Here is a 19,772-nt window from a genome sequence, read left to right on the forward strand (position 1 = left end):
GTGTCTATGAGATCTAAAGCTGGAGTCTCCAAAGATTTGCCCCAGATGTAGCAGACCAGATGAGTAGTACAGTAAAGGTGAATCAATTTATACATGTATCACAACATAGAGTGATGTGACTGCCATCAGATATATTTACTGTCTTGGCGCTCTAGCTTGAATGACTAGGTACTGATCTGCAGTGAGCTGGCTGACTAGCATTTGCCAAAATTAATGAACCATTGGAACTTTGTCTTTAATTATGTTATCTTTAGTTGTTCTGCTGTGCTTTTTTTGGGGTTTATTAGTCTCTTGCTGTAAACTAGAGACTGGTATTATTTACCAGATTATAAATTTGTGCTTGCTGATGTAAGAATAAGATGATGATTCATTTTTTTTATTTTTTGTTTTTCCTCTTTAGACCCTTTCAGATATTACAGAACCACATTATTAGAGCATATAATGGTACACATGCAAGGCTACTACCTGTTGTTTCCAGTCTTCAAAAGCAGGCTACAATTCTCATATGTAGATATTTGGATTGATGCGATTCTAGACATCATTTATATTTAAAGGAAATAACAATGATAGTACGTTCTGCTGCTGCAAAATCTTTCTTTACATGTCTAACAAGTCTTCTGTATTTAAGGACATGGTAATAATCCTGTTTTGCTGAAAGAAACCCTGGAGACTAAACGAGGAAAACACATTTTTTGAATGTGTGCGCTTTCACTGGAAATTTTGAGGCAGAATCAAGCAGGATTAATTTCTGTTGAATGATGGGGACTTATCACAGCCTGAAGATTTCCCTTAAAATAGAAATCAGAGCTTAACATTATCCTGAAGTAGTAGTGTCAAGCCTTCTGTTGCCTTAAAGTAAATTAGCTTGAATAGTTGGTGGAAGCATGATGGTACCACCTCACCAATGAATAATCTGTTTCAGGGCTGCTTCAGGCTCCAGCTTCTCTGTCCTGGTCTCTAGTGCAATAAGAACTGAGCTGTCTTCCTCCAGGTCTCTCACAGAGTTCAAGCTGTGATAACTATGCTCTCATGTTCTTTCACTTTAAGCATTTTGCACTATTACTTTTGAACAGAGCAAGGTACTTCACTATGTCTGTGGTTTTATCAGGTACCAAACCCTCATCTGGCTTTACTCACTAAAATGATGTCCTTCCTACTCTTTGGTGCAGGTTTTGCATCTGAATTTTGTTTTGATGCATGCACTGTCACATGGGGCCAGGTGTATCAACATGGCATGGGATCTGAGTTTGTAATTTTGTTCCCATACATTTCAGTCTCTTAAATTTGTCTTTCTCCTTCAAAACAATTGAAGACTTCTGTTAATTTTTGCTGCCACTCATTTAAACTTACACACTGGCCACAAGTTATCTGTATATTTTGGTCAAAACCATTTGAACGGGAACATAACTGTTCCTGGAATATATGATCATAGTGTTTGTACTTCAAGTAAGCGTGCTTGAGGCACGTACTCCAGCAGTTTCACTGGCTATGCATTAATTTAAGTGTGTCTTTTATTACAGTATGCAGATCCATACTATGATGTGTCATCCTAAACTGATCTGTTACTTCAATTTCAGTGTGTGAGACAGAAGCAGCAAAAGTTTATCAGCTATCACTAGAGGAGCACCTCCAGCCTTTCAAAAACAGCATGGAGCAATTCATTAGTCAAGGTAAATAATGAAACGTCACTTAACCTTTTCATGACATTTCAAAGGAAAGTTATGGGAACAATGTTTATACATTGTGGGAAAGGGACTGTTTATTTTGGCATCATAGAAAGATGTGGATTAGTTTAATCAGATGCCACACAGTTCTAAAAGATTTGCAGAATGATTCTGTTGCGCTGTAGGTGACTCACTCTTCTGCATGACAGCAAAGACAAATGCTATTGGCTTGAGTGCGTGATCTTCTGAGAAGTTCAACATTCCAGTAGAAAACAATTTTACAACCTTTGTTCCTTGAAAAATTATTGAAGCTGGATCTGTTTCATTAACTTCTTTCCAAAGAGATAATTCTTTTGTATGTGCCAAAACCGTGGAGTAAGCATAGTAAAAGTAGTTAAAGGTTTTCCAGATATAAGGCAAATCCATATGAAATACTTGGATGTGATTAGTGGAAAACACTTCAAGAGAATAGTATATTAGAAATATCCATGATGAACTGGCTTCCTGAGTGCTAGAAGGAAAACACTTTAAAAATGAATAGACTATGCTTTCAATGCTTTACTAGACCCTTCTTTTGCAAGACTACAGGAGGCATGGATAACTTCAATTTTTGACTAGCAGTGTATCAAAGCATGTCTTGAAATACTACTCTGAACGAGTATACTCTCTATTGACCAATTCACTTTTTGGTACAAGATAGAATTCAATTCAGCAGGGTGACAATGGCCTGATGATTACACTAATGTAATTTTAACTTTCTTGACCACTTTGCTGCTCCTTCTGCTTTGATATTGCATTTTAAAATAGAAGCCAGAACTGCTATCTCCTGAACAGGTAAGTTATGTGAAAAGTCAGTTTCTAGTGCTGAATCAGTGGAGCTGTCAGTAATTTGTTAGCCCTGAGCTGTGTTAATGAGATATCATATATAGAAACCATTATTAACTGAATGTGCATAATGTTTGAGAGGCCAGTCAGATACGCATTTATCTCTTCTTGGTTAGAATATCCAAGACGACCATCTGTCTGAACATTATAAGAAGTACATATGGTCTAGTATGTACTGATCCATGCTATAGGACTTTCAATTACAGTGAATAAATGGAGAAAAACCACCGTTCTGAACCATCAAATGTGAACTGATGTTTGGCCAATAGACATTTGTCTTAGAAAACCTGGCAAACAGGATGTTGTCTCCAGCAATAGTAGGTATGACCTGCTTTAAGACTGGGTTAGGATTATGTACATGATATATAAATGTTACATTAGTGGCATGATCAAATGTGTAGCAAATGTTTTACATTAGGTTTATATTATTATTTATAAATATAGATACAGGACAATCAAATCACAAGTTGGTCTGAAAGAGATCACTAATGATATCAGTAAATCGTGCCACATGTTTGCATGTTAACCTTAGTAACAGAGTAAGAAATCAAACGTGAAGATTGTATTTCATCAGATGTATATCTGCTGAATTTCTTTTTTGCTTCTTTTAGAAACCATACTTTTAGAAGTATCTGACTCTATACTTTAGCTTACTTTATGATTTCTGACTATGACTTCCAGAGCATAATTATATGTAAGCTATATAGTAATCTGTTCTGTTTTTGCAAGGATATACAACTTCCTTTCTTGATTATGTGTCTGTATTTTAGGAACGGGGGGGCGGGGGGGGGGGGTGGAGGAGAAGAAATGCATCTCATCCACTAAGAACTTTGCTGTGTTCCCAGTTTAACAGTGGGTATTGTTGGGTGGTTGACAAAAGGAGAAACCCATAATGTCAGTAAAAATACCATCGTCGCATTTTCACGAAAATAATTGGAAAAGGTGTATTGTGAACACATTGGACTGTGACTAAAGAATTTCTACACTTCTTTAAAACTGTAAGGCACATTTTGCAGAATTCTGTCCCAGTAAGACAGACAAAGGCTAACATATAGGAAAATGAATCCCTGGTTACGTTCCAAAACTAAAGTAATTTTAAATACCTTTCATTATGAAATCCTTTGTTTTTACTTCATGGGATTGAATTCAGACTTGAAAGAGGCCATGTTTAAAGCAGGATTTCTCTTTCCTGTTCAGTGTTTGACAGGCTTTTGATCTAGATATTTTTTCTAAGGGCTTTTGTTGTTTATGTAGACATAATCGATGAGTCTTTTCAGCTAGACTGCACACATGATCATTTAGAAAAACAGAGCGACAATTCTTGGCACCTTTTGGGGATTTGTGTTTATATAACATATGCTCTGGGCAAAGAAAAATCAAGCCTTAAGTTTTTATCTTTTCAAGTTCCAGTTTCTCTAAAGTCAGAAAAAGTTTTAACTTATAATTCAGATGAAAAGCATTTTTCATAGGGTTGAATAATTTGGCATGTTTATATGATGCCTTTTCAGAGTAGATAACTTGTGTGCATAATGGGACCCAAAAGTTCAAAGTAGCTAGTTATTTACAGCATATTCACTTATACTTGCTGCTAGCAGCTAAAATGGAAAATGGTTTTCCCATAGGCAAGAAAACTTGGACATCAAGTTAAATATCCTTGGCAAGGGGTTAGAAAGGCATTGCTTTATAAGAATAGTTACTGTCTGGCACAGTTATATAACTTTGAATTAAGTTACTGTAACTAATCTAGCTGATTGTTACTATTAATGTATAAATAAATCCTTTTTTAATGTTAACACTCTCATTAGATTCATCAGAGACAAAAAAATGCTATATATTACTAGCTTGCTTGTAAAGATTGTTTCATTTGAAAGATAAAAAAGGGGGAGAGGCAAGAATGTGTTCAGAGTTGTAACGTTTCAGATGAAAATGCTAGTGGTATATAGGATTAAGGGTGTTCAGCATTTGCCTTGCCAGCCTAGTCAGTAGTTTATGTGATCAGTATATTCATTAAAATATGCAAATCACTGAAAGGATGCCAGTCCTTTTATTATAGACTTCATGGTCATTCTTAAAATGATTATTCTACTTAACAGAAGATCAAACTACCTGTCCTATCCTCTCTGCTGGCTTAGTGGATATTTGCAAGCATGCTTTATTCTATGTGTTTGATTTCCAAGGATCTATGTGCCTCAAAATCTCCAAGGTAATTCTCTGTTCTCCCATGTTTTCTGTCCTCTTTTGAGTCCACATACTGCAAATCATCCATCACAAAGTGTAAAATCTGGTTCTTCTGTTTTCACAAACATTAATAATTTTTTCCTGAAATTCTCCATAGCCACGGGGTTTAAAAAGAGAAAAGGAAAAAAGATAGAAAAAGAAAAAAGATAAGCTACTTCAAAAAGGAGATTGGAGAAAAATTGTCAGAAAATAGAAGACACTTTAAAGTTATATTGGTTCTTTTGCTATGTATTTCTAACAATTTCTTTAAGAGTTTCCAGTATTTGAGCAATATAAAATATAAGCATGAAACTTGGTAGAACAATGGTCCTTTTCCAATGAAAAGTTATTCAGACCAAACTATATGAATTTAAAAAGTACTCTTTGCATATCCCCAATATAGGTTATATATATATATTCACTGAAGTTTTCTGTCCTTGAGTTACTCCCCACAAGTTATCACAATTTCAGTAAGAGAGATTGCAAAGGAAAACACTATTTTGGGAACCTTGTCTCCTGTGTTCTGTATGTAGCTGTGGATAGATAGGGATGCAGAAACATCAGAGATCACATGCAACAGTTTAAAAAGCTTTAGAAATCACTTCTTTTCGTGGGGAAAATGTGTCTGACACATGGGACGGTGAGGAAATGCTGAGGGTCGTAATCATCATGCAATTTGTAGAGGAATTTCATTAGCAGTTAGTAATCCTTTAACCTTGTCTCACTTGATAGGGTAGCTCATGTTGAAAGAATTGTGTGTGCACGAACCACAAATGAGTCTCAGTCCCCAGGTTTTAACTGCGGTTAACTTTGTAGTGAAAAGCAGTCTTCGGGTGTTTGCTGTCGGGACTCCAGCAAAGCTGTGCGTTCTTGTCAGCCTGATAAGGCAGGGAACTTATGATAGCAAGCAGTAACCATCACTCCCTCGGAAAAGTAAGTCTGGTTTGGCAGCTGGGAAGAGGCAACACGCTGGAATCACTGCTTTTCCACTGAGATTCTGTGCAAATGTCACAGACTGCAAATCTGAGCAAGTCATCCGATATCATATTCAGAAGCCAAACCGATATAATTAGTTTTAGGCTTTAGAAAAATCATTATGGTGTCGGAAATTTAAGCACTAGAATGCATTGCTTGTAGAAGTAAAAACATAATTTTCTCATGTTTAGCTAGTTCACCTAAAGACAGTGGGAATAATTCCAGTATGATTGTAAGTTTGGGAGTACAAGGAAACCATTCAACCTTTGGTTTCTTCTAGTCTTATTTTGCAAAATTCTGCATTTCTGCTCTTATTAGTGAATACCAGTCCCAGGTTTCATTCTGCTGGACTCAAGAACACAGACTTTTCTCCAGACCTGAATTCTATCCACATTCTCGTGATCTTGCAGAATAAAGATGCTAAAATTGTCCTCTTGGGTAAGCTGTTTTTAACTATCTCCCTCTTTTGCTGCATTCAGAAATCCAGTTTCCAAACCGTTAGTAAATGAATGTATAAATCACAAAGTGTGCTGTATTTATCGCTGTAGCTGCAATCAGATAGTTGGCTGTGACTTGTTCTTTTAGGTCAAGCGGCAAAAGGCTGTGCATCATCAAATGATGGATTGTGAATGAGACTAAAGCATCAGACTGAATCTTGGATGGCTGGGTTCAGTTCCTGGCTCCAGAAGTACTGCAGATGATTGCAAAACAAATGCTGCTAGAGTAATCTTAATTCTGGTGTTTTCTAACCCAGAATGATTGATTTTGCAGATTCCATTTTCTTTAAATGTTGTTTTTATAATTAGATTAATATAAGGGAAAACATAGCACTACTTCATGATTTTTCTAAAAATAATTTGAGAAAATATGACTAAAACACCGTTAGGAAATATATACAAATAAATGTTTTTGTTTTTCTTTTTTAAAAAAATGCACAGAATATTAAGGGACTAGATAGTGGTGGATTTATTTGGAGACATTGACTTTAAATATTATTATTATCAAAATACACTCATTACTAGGATTACTTTTTTATTTTAGAAGAAAATGTTGGAGGGATATGAAGAGCAAGGAACAAAGTCACTAGAACAAAAGATGCAGGAATTCACAATTAAACAATTTAATTCCATGAATGTTGACATTTTTGCGTTAGTATTCTTTTAGTTGGATTATTGAAAGAGCTTTTAAAACTTGTTGTTTGAGTGCTGAAAGTATTTTTTTAATCTCACACTGACATCTTAATGCTAATAAATAGTTTTACGTCAGTATTGTATAAACTTGTCCCTACCTCAGATGTCAGCACCTCCATTGGTGTGCATTCTTACATAATAATCCTAATTCAGATTGTGTTGTATTTGCAGCACCGAACAGGCTTCACTCAATTGGCCTCACCTTGCCTCGAAGTCCATGCACGGCCAAACCTTTTGACTGGGGCTGGCAGCTGTTTGTGCCTTTGGCACAGGACCTCATTTAATCATTTTTGTAGGCATCAGTACAATGATTGCAGACAGCACAGGTGTGGTGGAGTAAAAAAGGTATTTTGGCATCACGTGGGAACAGATCAATGCATGAGTGACACAACAGCATGATACAAGTCATCCACCCCAAAATATTCTGAATAGGTGTCAAAAAACCTGGAACAACATAATTAGGAAAAAGTCCAGCATATTAGGTGCTCTAACCCCAGTTATATTTAAGACACTGGGGTCTGAATGAAGTATTTATGTGTTCTTTTTCATGTATGTATGAAAATCTTAGAAAATGGAGGAGATGGAGATGGAGAGGGTATTCTTTGTGCTCGCAACCTTCTATGAGTTTGTCATAGGAATTACAGAAGGATGTAAGAATCTTGCTAGGATTCCCAGAAGAAATCCTGCTTTCTTCCCTTTCACAGCTTTCTTAGCACGAACTCAGTAATAAACCATCCAAATGTACTTGGATATTTGTTCAGTGTAAATAGAAATTTTCAAAACTATAGCAACATAGCTCTAATGACTCATTGAAGAGGCATTGTATCTGTCAAAAAACCCTCCAAAACTGGCTCCACTTGAAAGTTACTGGAAATCACATTCATAGCTAATTATAAACAAATACTAGTTAACACTAGGGAGGAAAAAAACAAACAGATTTAGGACCTAGGCAAGCAGATGAAAGGATTCTTGTTGCCTTCCATCTGAGACTACTCAGATGCTTTCCTATATTCAGTTACCTGAGAAGATGTGATATTCCCTTAAGAGACATCAGGAGATCAGAAGGGATGGCAGTTTCGTGCATCATCTTCCTCGTAGCCCTTTGAAACTGGATCAGCAGAAATAGCTTAAACTGCAACAGGATTTGGGGCCAGATGGTGACTACAGACGGTAATCACTAGATCAAGATCATACTACAAACCAACAACAAAATTTTCTGGTGGAACAAAAGCTCTGAGAGGCCTTTTGAATGCCATTTCAAGGTCTGCTTGGAATAATTTCTGAATCAGAACCAAAGGGTCAACTTGTTTTGTGGCTGTGCTTATCTAGTACATTTGCACATAAAGGACACTGATAATTCTTACAAACCGTTAGCTGTGAATCTGTTTTTCTCCTGAAATTCCTGGTATTTTTGCATATTCAATTTTAATGTTGTGTTTTTGTGTTTGTTTTTTTTTCACAAAGCCACTAAGCATGAGCCCCTGTCATCATTTAAAAATTACTGATCGTCTAACTCTTCTCTACAGTCTTCCCCAAAACCCTCTTTGTTTTTCATAGTTTCCATCTAAAATGTCTACTAAAATGTCTTATCAGTGCCAGTCATGTCCCCAAGCACATTAGCCTTATTAAATAAAACACACAAAGAGAACAACCACAAAATCCCCAAAGTGAGGAAAAACACATTCAGAAGTGTAAAAGGGGTGAAGAGGTTTTTTCTCAAGAGCTTTCTACTGATCCTGGTGTCTTTGCTGTTCTGCTTTGGTATTTCAAGGTATTTTAAAACATAGTGTTGAATAGTATGCTGACTGCTAAATAAAATAGCTGTAAGTATTATTTTGGTGTTTTCTGGGAGCATTTAAAAGTACACATACTACCAAGGAGAATGGAGGAATTCTAGGAGCTCTGGCAGAGGTCTTGTAAACTTGAACCTTAGACCCTAATAATACCTGTGTAACTACATGCCCTTGCTTGTAGTGGTTATTCACCCAGTATTTTCTCTCTCTACTTTCACTTTGCTTCTGTCCTAGTCACATGCATGAGATACCTACAGAAGGCATCCTCATGGCCTCTGTCAGGCACCTCAGGTCTGCAGATCTTGGTGGAGCTGGGTCAGCAGTGACACATGAGCCACCTGATGTTCCATATGCTCTTTAAGAAAGTATCTGTCAATTTTGGTTTTAGTTTTATGTTGCTGGGTTTTGGGTTTTGGGGGCTTTTTTTTTTGGAGTTTGTGGCTCTGCCACAGGTGATATTTGGTGTATTTTCAAAGTCCCAGCTATTCTTCATTTAGCACCCCTGCGGAAAAAAATATGTCCTCTTTAAAGATCTTGGTAACTCTGCAGCACGGGTTTGTAAAAGTGTATGAAAGAGTTTTCTTTTTTTCAGTAAAAAGAAAAATCTAAAAATTCTACTGCTTTTCAATAATACATATATAGCACAGGGGCAGAATAGTCCCAGTTTAAAACACTTTGTCCCGGGTTTGGCCAGGACAGGGTTAATTTTCACCGGACTCCAGGAAGGGGCACAGCCGGGGGGTGGGGGCTGACCCCACCTGGCCACACAGAGCCCGGTATTCCATACCATGTGACGTCACGCTGGGTTCCGGTGGGGGGGGCGGGGTGGCGGGAACTCACTCTCGCGGCTCGGGAGCGTGCGGCGCCGGTGCGGTCCGAGAGAGCGGGTCTGTTTCTGTCGTGTTTTCTCCTTATCTGTATCGTTGTTGTTCCTGTTTCCCTCTGTTTGCTGTTCTGTTAAACTGCCCTTATCCCGACCCACCGGTTTCTGCCTCTTTCTTTTCATTCTCCTCCGCACGCCGGCGGGGGGAGGGGCGGCCGCGTGGCACTTTTGTTGTCGGCGGCAGCCGAAACCAAAACACACTTGTAAGTCTTTGACCTCCCAGTTAGTCTTAGGTTAAATGTTCCTTAAGATTTTTAAATCCTCTGGAAGAGACGATAAAGAGTGAAATGTCGCACTTTCAAACAAGAAATTGCAACAGCTGATAACAGAGAAAACAGTTGTTATAGGCAATATCTGTCCATATAGAAAATAGTCTGTACATACAGAAAATAGATAACCATTTTAAAAATTAGATTTAATGCAGAAGGTATAATGGTTACATTTGAAGGAGAGTAATATAGAAAGTTTATTGGACTGAAGAATGCAAAAATACTTGGCAATATTCTTAGTTCAGAGTGGTTTGATTCCTGCAGAGGTTTTAGCATCATAGGTCCAAAATGTCACTTGCCATTGAGGTCAGAGGGGACAATTAGTGGTCAAAAAATGGGGTTTATGTCCTTTTCTTTGAACCTCTCTTCATTTAATTTAATCTTCCAGGCTTCTTAAATTTAAAAAAAAAAAAGTCTATTTGCAGAAAATTGAATTATACTGTTCTGCTAAAGACCACTATTTTCTAGAATGCCTGTGTGTACTTCTTACATTCAATTTTGTGAGATGCTTCAGATTTTCATAAATGCATAGGTGACATTAGTATGGCTATTCATATAGGTGCCTTTTCAGAAGTTTATATGTAATCTTTGCAGGACTCTAAAAGGATTGGAAGAGCAAACACACAGAACAATGGCATGTATCATTCTGGAATGTGGGTATATGCTGATAACGACAGAGCTTTTGTGAATTAAGTTAATTAGACTTCGTTTGTGAGGCCTTGTTGGGAAGCTCGTTTTGAATTGCATGAAAACAAGTTTTATGCCCAATTATAAAACATCAAGCAGTAAACTCAAGCAAATACAAAAAGCTACAAGATAGAAATTAGAACATCTGATGTGAGTAAATTTAGAAGAAATAACACTGTAGTTAAAAATATTGATTAAAGAGTCTTGGATATAGTACAGCCCTCATGCTTGGTAAGGAATGACGTAGGAAGGAAGGAATGTACTTGAATTTTGACCAAATATATAAAGTATTTAGGAAGTATAGACCTTGCTCTAAAGGGAGACCGTCTTTAAATTATCTGAAGGTATCTTAATGGAAAAAGCAGACAAACAGTGGAACATCATCCAACAAGAAGGCATTAAAGATGCTTTCAACAGAAAAAGTGAGAAGATAACTAATTCAGTAAACATTATAAATAGTAGATGAGGCAGCTTTGCTCCACGAGAGGTCACTTTCACTCTAAAATGTTCTTTTTTTGATATGGCAATGTTTTTCAATGTGACCTGAGGTTATTTTTCAGCTATATCCTTTTAAGTAGATTTTACAGAATATATAGGCCTTCAGGGTTATAAGACCTGCATATAGAGCCCTACAATATATTGAGTATGTGGAGGCGAAGATATAAGACTAAGTTTTACCTCTGCTTACTAATAAATTGCACGAAATATAAGGGCTTGTATTTCCTGGTATGATACAGTCTTTAATAGAACAGTGTGTTTTGACGTGGTTCAGTAGGTTAGCGTCAAGGATCAAGAAAACTACTCTTAGCAGGGAGTTGGAGTAAAGATCGATAAAATTTAGAATATTTTCGTTTGGGAAAGATAACTGACCCAAGAATGGGAACTCCTACATCTGTCAGAAAAGCCTGCAAGCAGGCACTGCTATGGTCCACTGAAGGGTTCTGAATATATATGAGAGCGGGTGAGGCTACTGACTGACTACAAGACTTCTTTTAATGTTTTTCAAAGAAAATTAAGAAGACTTTCTGAAGTAGTCTTGCTTCTTGAGGATAGTGAGAAATTTTAGCAGCAGAATGGAGTGCTCGGATGTGCTCAGCTGCCAAGCTATCCCTGGAAGTGCGCAATTTTCCAGTATCAACCATTGCCATTGTAGGATCACTGTGGAGTGGGTGGGGATTTTTTCCTTTTTACTTCACCTGTTGCAGAAGTTCTCTTTTGGAAAAGGAAATACACATTTCTCCCAAGACTGTTCTCCTAAGGTGGACACCTTTCGCCTGGTACTTAGCTCGTAATTGATACAGGCTGCCAAGAAGGAAGAATGCCAAGCTGGTGCCTTTCAGACACCCGCTTTACAGTTGGGATGAACTGCTTTGGAGGAAGAAGTGATAGTAAAGATGCCTTATATTGAATGAAATGGTAGAGTCTAATGTACTCTGGGACACTTCAGCTGAATCTGTCATAACTCTGAGGTTTTTTTTTTCCTCCCCTGCTCAAACAGGAAAAATGAATTGAAAGCAGTTTACCAGTGGGATGATTAGTGCAGAGCAAGATACCAGTAACCACTAATATCAGGTGATATTAGTGGCCAGTTCCAGAGTTACAGGAATTTCCACCTGCTTCAACTTCTGATAGTTATTCCATTGTATCCAGGTGATAGTAAGACTTTTGTGGTTTTAATAACAGGAGGCTTTCTTCCTTTGCTGGTTGAATCTCAATGCATGTCTTTGACTAACTGTTGTCCACAGCTTTCAGATGTTTACCATATACTAGTGCAAAAGCAGTCATCTGAATATTTTCTTTGGACAGGGACAGATCCCTGAGTATGCATACCATATTTTCTTCACTTTCGCTGGTGCCACCTGTCATCTTGTGGAAGAGGAATTGTTTTCATACTGTTCTTTAACTTTTTATGTCAAGAAAAATGAGAAAGCAAATGTATTGCAAGTCAGATTTACACTTGAATAATATCCTTTTGATAACATGCGAAAGGTTTAGAAGTGTCATCACGTATTTGGAACAGACTACAAGAGATTTCTGTTTTAGAGAAAATTCTTTCCTTGCAAGACTTTGTTTAATGCCAAGAGGTGATCTGATGCAGGATGAAATCTCTCTCTGTGGGTATAGTAGCTGCGTTATGCATATGTACTTGTTACTTTTAAAAAAATGCTATTACATACACCTGCATAGTTTAGGGATTCTCGGGATTCTTTTCATTGTGTGATGCCCATCTCTGTGAAGTGATTAAAAGGGCAGATACCTGAAGGGTTTTTTTTTTTCCCCTTCTTCTCTGAACCATAGTAACTTCTCTTTTTAGTTGAAACAGAACTTGCCCCAGAATGGGGACATTCTGACATGCGTTGATAAGCCTAGTATAATGTGTTGCGCTTGCACTTTCAAAAAGTTAAATTGTGGAATATTTTCTCCATATTTTTGTGGGTAAATAATGGTTTGTAAGCATGTGCACAACAGTTGAAGCAAAGAAGAAAACCACCAAAACTAGGCAGCTCAGATGATGGCCTATCCCATCAATTCTGGAAATTATAGAGTTATATCCTACGAATATGATGTAGGTACTAAAAGACTCTCCTAGGCTGGAACATGCTAGCCTCGATTTCCAAGCATCGTTTAACTGAAGGGAGTCCAAATTACATTTTTTAATAATAGAATTATTTATTTTAAAAGTTGTATCCACATATACTGAGTGAAAGTGTTAATGAAGAATTAGATATTGGATCTCCCTTCATCCAGGGGGTTTGTGTGCGGTTTCTTCTCTTGCACCATATGGTTTTACAAGTCATACCTTGACTTTCAGAGTTGAAGTATGAAGAGAAAAAAAATTATTAATGAAATTCTGTCAAAGCTGCCAGGTTTCACCTAGTTTCATATTCAAAGCAAGGCACAGCTTTCAAGAAAAACTATAAGTCAGCCCAGATTCACTCAACACTGGGCCCAGGTTCACTCAAAAGGGTTGTGAGCCCTCACAAACCTTTTGAAGAATCTGGGCCGAGTTTCAAGTCGGTATTGAAACCTGTAATCAGGCAGGCTTCACGTGCTCTTGAATTTCCTTGAGAACATTTACCCAGATCTCTCTCAAGTTGTCTGTGGTTTGCTGGGATTTTTTTCACTTTCAGCAAAACACTGATGAAGCCCGAGTCTTCAAGTAATGATTACTAAATAGAAAGTTTGCGCTGCAAACATATAGGCTTTGCTTACTCTACTCAGCAGACTACATTACTACTAATAAAAAGCATTTGTAGCACCAGACATAGGTCTGATCCTTGTGCTGACTGGGGAAATAATAGGGAAACTCCATTTGTGTATCTTTGCTACAGATTTCACATGTCTATTTTAGTGTTAGTGTAAAGTGCTGTTAATTGAAGCATTGTAACGGATAATAAGTGGCTGTCTTTGTTCCCTAATAATTTCATTGCCTTTCTCATATTTGCCAAATTTAAAATCGGGATTTTCTTTGTCAAAGGCAGTGTGTCTGCAATATAGAAAAATAATTTTAATGAATTTTTGTTGTAGAGGTATGTAGGGAAAGTGGGATGAAAATAACTTAAATGTTTATTCTTCTTTTTTAAATGTCAATAGTACAGAACTCATATAGAAATTTGTTTCCAGGACAATTCAGAGCCTCTGCCTGTCGCGGAGGATGAAGCCAAAATCCACTGATTCATGGGAATCCTACAATTTTCCTTGCAAATTAGCAGACCAGTAGTCCAGCAGACTGAAAAGGGGAATCCAGTTCCAACCTAAAAAGCTTATGGCTAAAATGCGCAGATCTTAAATGGCATTTAAGTTGTGCTACCTGAATGGCTGTATAGGTATAAATCTCACCTCAGCACACATTCACAGAGCAGTCTGTACTATCGCTTTGCACATTGGTGATGCCTAAGCTAATATGCATGTTCTTGTAGATTTTGTGTATCAGAATACCCACCTAAGTGAAATGGGTACAAAATAAAACATGAGCGAACACATGGAAAATAGATTATTTTGTCATCAATGTGTGCCAATGACAGGTTTTTTATTTTTGATTTCCTCCACATGATCACCAAATGATAATTTCCTTCATATAAAAGCAATCTTGTTTTCAGTATAGGCGCACTATGGCTCTTGTACTTCACTAGCTGATGTGAGTACAGGGAGAGGGAAGAAAGCTTTTGTTTGTAACTATCAAGTAACTTTTAGAAAAGCTAGAAGGCTGAATCCTTCCTGCTCTTCATTCGGCTTTTCCTCCCCTTGGTAGACCAGTTCCCATATTTGTTGAGTTTTCAGAATCATTCTTTAAGATCTGTTTTTAAGTCACTTTCATGACTTGGTTGTTGTTTATATTACTGCAAGATTTTATTTTTAATTTTTAAAACTTGCTTTGAGTAGTTTTTGTGGCTGTAGGTTTCGTTGATTGTTTTTTTTTAATAGGGATATCAAAATTCATGTCATTTTGTTTGTGTTTTGGGGTTTGGTTTTTTGGTTTAGGTTTTGTTTTTTCTTTCAGAATTGATATACATGAGTATATCCTCAGATGGTTTCTTTGCATTTTATACATGATATATTTACAATAAACATTGTCCTGAAATATCTTTAACTTTCACCTTGTAGCTAATTCTTTGATTTTATTTTTTACAGCTAAAATAGACCAAGAAAATGAAGAGAAGTCACTGACAGAAGCACATAAAAGGTAAGAAAGAACAATGCAGTAAAACCTTTCTTTGAAAAATATGTTTTCTTAGAAGTTGCTGTATTGGCAGCCAACATTATTCTATTTTTGAATAGTGAAAGAAATGCACTCAGAAAACCAAGTGATATTTTTTATTGTCAATTTTAATTTCACAACTAGGAAAAAAAAATTAAGGAATATAGACACGCAGCCTACATTTACAGAAATATTGCACATGACTCTTGTCTTTTGGAAAATGTATATACCTTATGTAAGAAATAAATTCAGAATATAGCATTTGGACTGAGAGAAAACTGTTCATCCTACACCAGAATCATGGTGATTTGACAGACACATAGCATTCCCCAGACAATTATTATTCATTAGGTACCACTTCCTGTGCTTATAAAGCGTCTGCTTTAAAATAAATAATGGAAATCTGTTTTTCAATATACTAACGATACGTGTAATTAAATGTGACTTCCTTTATGCAATTACTAATAGATCTTCAAATAGCTTTTTTGTGGCAAAAAGCAAAATACCTCATTAAATTTCATTACATATGTGTGCAGTTGAGACAGTTTTCAAAATTGGGAACTTCACTGCATTGCACAACTTGTGGTTTCTTCTGATTTTTTGGCAGTGTTCTCCAGAAACAGTGTTTAAATGGGATAGATTTTTATCTGTCCCAGCAAAAGACCAAAATACGACACACACCATTTATAGTCCAGATTTAATGAAACTGACAGTCTGTGTTTGTTTTCCTTTCACTAAAAATTGCATCTTCATTTTGTACTAGCTACAACTGCCACTGCATATATGCTAATGAATATATTCAGCATATATTCCCAGAGCTAGGAAGTCTCTCAATAGGATTCCAGTAAAATATACCACTATAAAAGACTCTAGTTCTTATCATGGTTTATTAGCCATTCTGTGGCCCCGATGGCCAAATTTGTTACCTCCTGTAATGCCACAGTGCAGTTGACAACTTTTCTGGTACAGAACCACAATTTCTCTCTTATTCCCTTGAGCCATGTACTAAAGATAGTACCTGAAAAGGAAGCCAAGGGGAGATTGGATGTTCCTCTGCCACAAGAAGCTCCCTACTTGCTTGTAAGGGGGCGGTAGGTCCTTGAGTGCAACATCAGTGATGAGGGATTATGATGGAAAAAATGGAACAAAGGGAGTGCTGCTTTGGCTTAGTATCATACCTCTTGCTCAAGTGTATGAAAGGCATTCCTGACATTTCTTAGGTTTCTTTAACTGAGGAGTTACATAATTCTTGTCCTTAAAAATGTCCTTCACAATAAAACTGTGAGAGAAGAAACTGCTATTAGAAGAGATTTTTGTGATCTCTGACTGCTCTTTTAAGGAAGCTGTTTCTCCTGTGGAAAATGGGTTAGGCTCCGTGTCCAAAGCTGACGGATGTCTAAGGACAAGGGGAATCTGCAATCTGTTCAGTTATCTTGTGACTTATCACTGTCTTCTGGTGTCTAATTCACTCTCCATTCTTGCTTTGTTCCCTGACTGCACTGGAACTATGATATCAAAAACTTGCTGTTGGTATACCTAGCATCCACAATGCTAGGGGGGAAGAAAGCAAACTGCTCCCTGGATTCTCATTCAGCTCGATCTGCTCCTCCTGACTTCTCCTAATTCTTACTTCTCCCCCTATGCTGAGTGCAGCAGCTCCTTTTGCATAGTAGTTTGTCAGAGAAGAAGATTCAGCTTCATTGCTCTTCTTTACTGTGAATATCTAGCAAGGATAATATCACATGCAAAACATTTTTTGGAACACACGAGTAATTATGCTAAGACAATATTAGGGTAAAGTTGTTTTTTACCACTGAAATTCTTAACCAGATTAGTGGTATTTGTTAAAACAAAGAAGACAGCGTTGTGGTATAGTTTTACTATTATGTGTATTTATTTCACTAAGAACTTTAATTTGGCTTAGAAATAAAATGCTTGAGATCTTTTTTGGTGGGAGGTGGGTGAAAAAGAAGATGAGAGCTTAAAAAGCTAAATAAAAGATTAGTTACATTTGGCTAATCATAGGTAGAACAGCAATGCACAGGATGACTGGACAAGCAAGTAGTGCAAGGAAAAGTGATGGATTAGATGGAGCAAAATTAATGTGATTAATGTACTGGGATTTTCCTTTTTGAAGTGGGTAACTTCAGCCTGTGTATAAGTTCAGGTCTACCCCATGATAGTGTTTCTTTAGCTTTCAGTAAAAACTACAAATTTTCTTTATTTTTTTTAAATTTTTTTTCTTTTTTCTTTTTTTTTTTTAAAGCTTGAGCACAAAATATTAAAGCTGATACCTCCATAAAAATATGAACGTCTAAAAGAAAAACTGTTGCAGCAATAACAACAGAAATGTTTCTAAAATGAATAATGATTTGGAGAAATGCAGCAATGTGTATTTTAGAAAAGCTCAATTGTGCAATAGATGAGCTGAAATGGAAAGTTAATCTTCCACACAAAATAAAGGCAAAGAAAATGGAATGTCTGCTCCAGGGACTCCATACAGTGTATAGCTGTTCATTTGTCACAAGTGAGAAAATGTTTAATCGGTTTTGAAATGATGTATTCTCTCTTTATTTATCGTGTTTAGTGACTTTAAGAGTGTCAGTATGTAAAGTGTTTATCCAAGGAATGGATTTCTGGCACATGGATAAAATGAAAAGTGAAATGTTTAGCTCGCAACAGGCATATGTTCCAAGATCTCTCTGAGTAAGTATCCCGAGATGAGAAGAAAGCACACAGGTCTGTGTTTATCTAGCTTACGCAGGCAGACAAGGAAGGCTCCAGCCTGGTATTAACACTGAAGTGACATGGAATGTCTTCACCAAACCCCAAACAATTACATCATTCCCTTAACAATATTGATAAAGTGTAATAAAAAAGAACCTGGCACTTTCCAATTAGATCCTCATTGCTAAATACTTGAGAAACTGTGAAATACTTGACAAGTTAAAGTAAAAACCAGTGTTTTGAGGGGAGGGGAAAGACGTAAAAGAGGAGACGAGGAGGAGGAGGGAAATAGGTGCTTCTATATTTTAGGACTCCACAATTTTTATTATTTTTTTTTATTTTAGATTATGTCCTCTGTCCCAAGATGCATAGCTTTATGCTCAATTCACACAACTATAAATAACATTTAAACAACTTTATAATTAAAATTGGGAGATACAGCACAGTTTCCATCAAGAAACAAATTCAGTCTCCATTTTCTGTTTTTTCATTTACTTAGCTTTAAATATCTTCAGTCTTTCAAGATGTGATTTTCGTTAAGCAGGGACAAAAAAACAGAAGCACTGCTGTTTTCAGATATACTTAATATAATTTTAGAATGAGATAATTTGATCACACTATCCACAGCAAGTAGGAACCAAGGTTACATCAAAGTTATTGTAAAAAATAATATCATAGCTGATGTCTTGTTTACCATGCTAGGATAAAAGGCAGTAGCAACAGCAGCAATATAACCTTGCTTGCTTACAATCAGAAATAAGCTAGTTACCCCCTTTCTTGCACTTCATTCCTGGAGAAGCATCAGCTAAACAACCTGACTAGAACTACCAGAAATAGTGTTCAGTGAAGCTGAAGGTCCTAACTCTCTGCCTTGCTACTGCTATTTAGCTGAACTGCTATGAAGGAATAGCATGGAACTTTCTTACTTCCTTATAATACCTTACCCAGTACTGAGTTCTGATCTCCTTGGGAGGCTCCCAGATTAGGGTCTTTTTAGAAGAAAATAAATCCAGCCTGTAACACCGTTCTCTCTCCCACTGAAATAGTTAAGATGATATTTTTCTTCCCTTCTACCTGCAATGATTCACCTCTTCTTGGAATAAAACCTTGGGAATCATTCACAAATTGAACTGGAGATGATTATTTTAGGCCTGAGCCAGTCAGATGTTCTTTAACTTTTCCTGCTATTTCAGCCAAACAATGAAGCATCGGGTTCTAAATTCAGTGTAGTAGCACTGAGAATTGCTCAGTTTGTTTACTCTTACTGGACTCATGTGAGAGACAGTGTATGCTGAGAATCTCCTAAGAACACTACAGATCCTTTTATTTCTACTATTTCAGATAGTATAACCCTGCTTGAAGTGATGACATAGGTCACTAAGACACACAGTCCCATATGATGGTGGCTTGATTTGGGGTGAAACCATTTGCTGTTTTTTCCTGCTGTAATGCTTCATGAAGGCTGGATAGGCAGAAATGCTGCTCGCTATCATGACTTTGTGTACATCACTGATTTTAACAAATCTGAGAATTTAGTTCATTCTTTAGTAAGTCTCAGTGCGTTATGAGAATATATAGTTGTTTTTATAAAAAGTCAACCAGAGGACTTTCTGCCTTCTGACATAAGTATCAACTGGGGAATTTAGGATGTGCGTGGCTGGGTATGGAACACTCAGCTTCCCATGTCAGGATATTTTTATTTGCTTTATTTTATAATTTGCTCCCATTACTTGGACATTCCAGTGATCTTTAGCTTTTAAGTGCTTTCTGAGTGCAGCCTCCC

At 36.9% G+C, this 19,772-nt stretch overlaps 1 protein-coding gene across 2 annotated transcripts in view; it reads left to right on the top strand.

Moving 5' to 3' along the window:
* Positions 1 to 19,772, top strand: part of FMN2 (formin 2) — a 163,237-nt gene that overhangs the window by 112,414 nt on the left and 31,051 nt on the right. For both annotated transcript variants that reach the window (XM_075412496.1, XM_075412505.1), the window contains 2 exons: positions 1,578 to 1,670; positions 15,196 to 15,247. In XM_075412496.1, coding sequence (XP_075268611.1) covers positions 1,578 to 1,670; positions 15,196 to 15,247 — 145 coding nt within the window. The remainder of the gene's footprint in view (positions 1 to 1,577; positions 1,671 to 15,195; positions 15,248 to 19,772) is intronic.

This window comes from Opisthocomus hoazin, chromosome 2, assembly GCF_030867145.1.
Source record: "Opisthocomus hoazin isolate bOpiHoa1 chromosome 2, bOpiHoa1.hap1, whole genome shotgun sequence".
In the NCBI taxonomy this organism is placed as follows: domain Eukaryota; kingdom Metazoa; phylum Chordata; class Aves; order Opisthocomiformes; family Opisthocomidae; genus Opisthocomus; species Opisthocomus hoazin.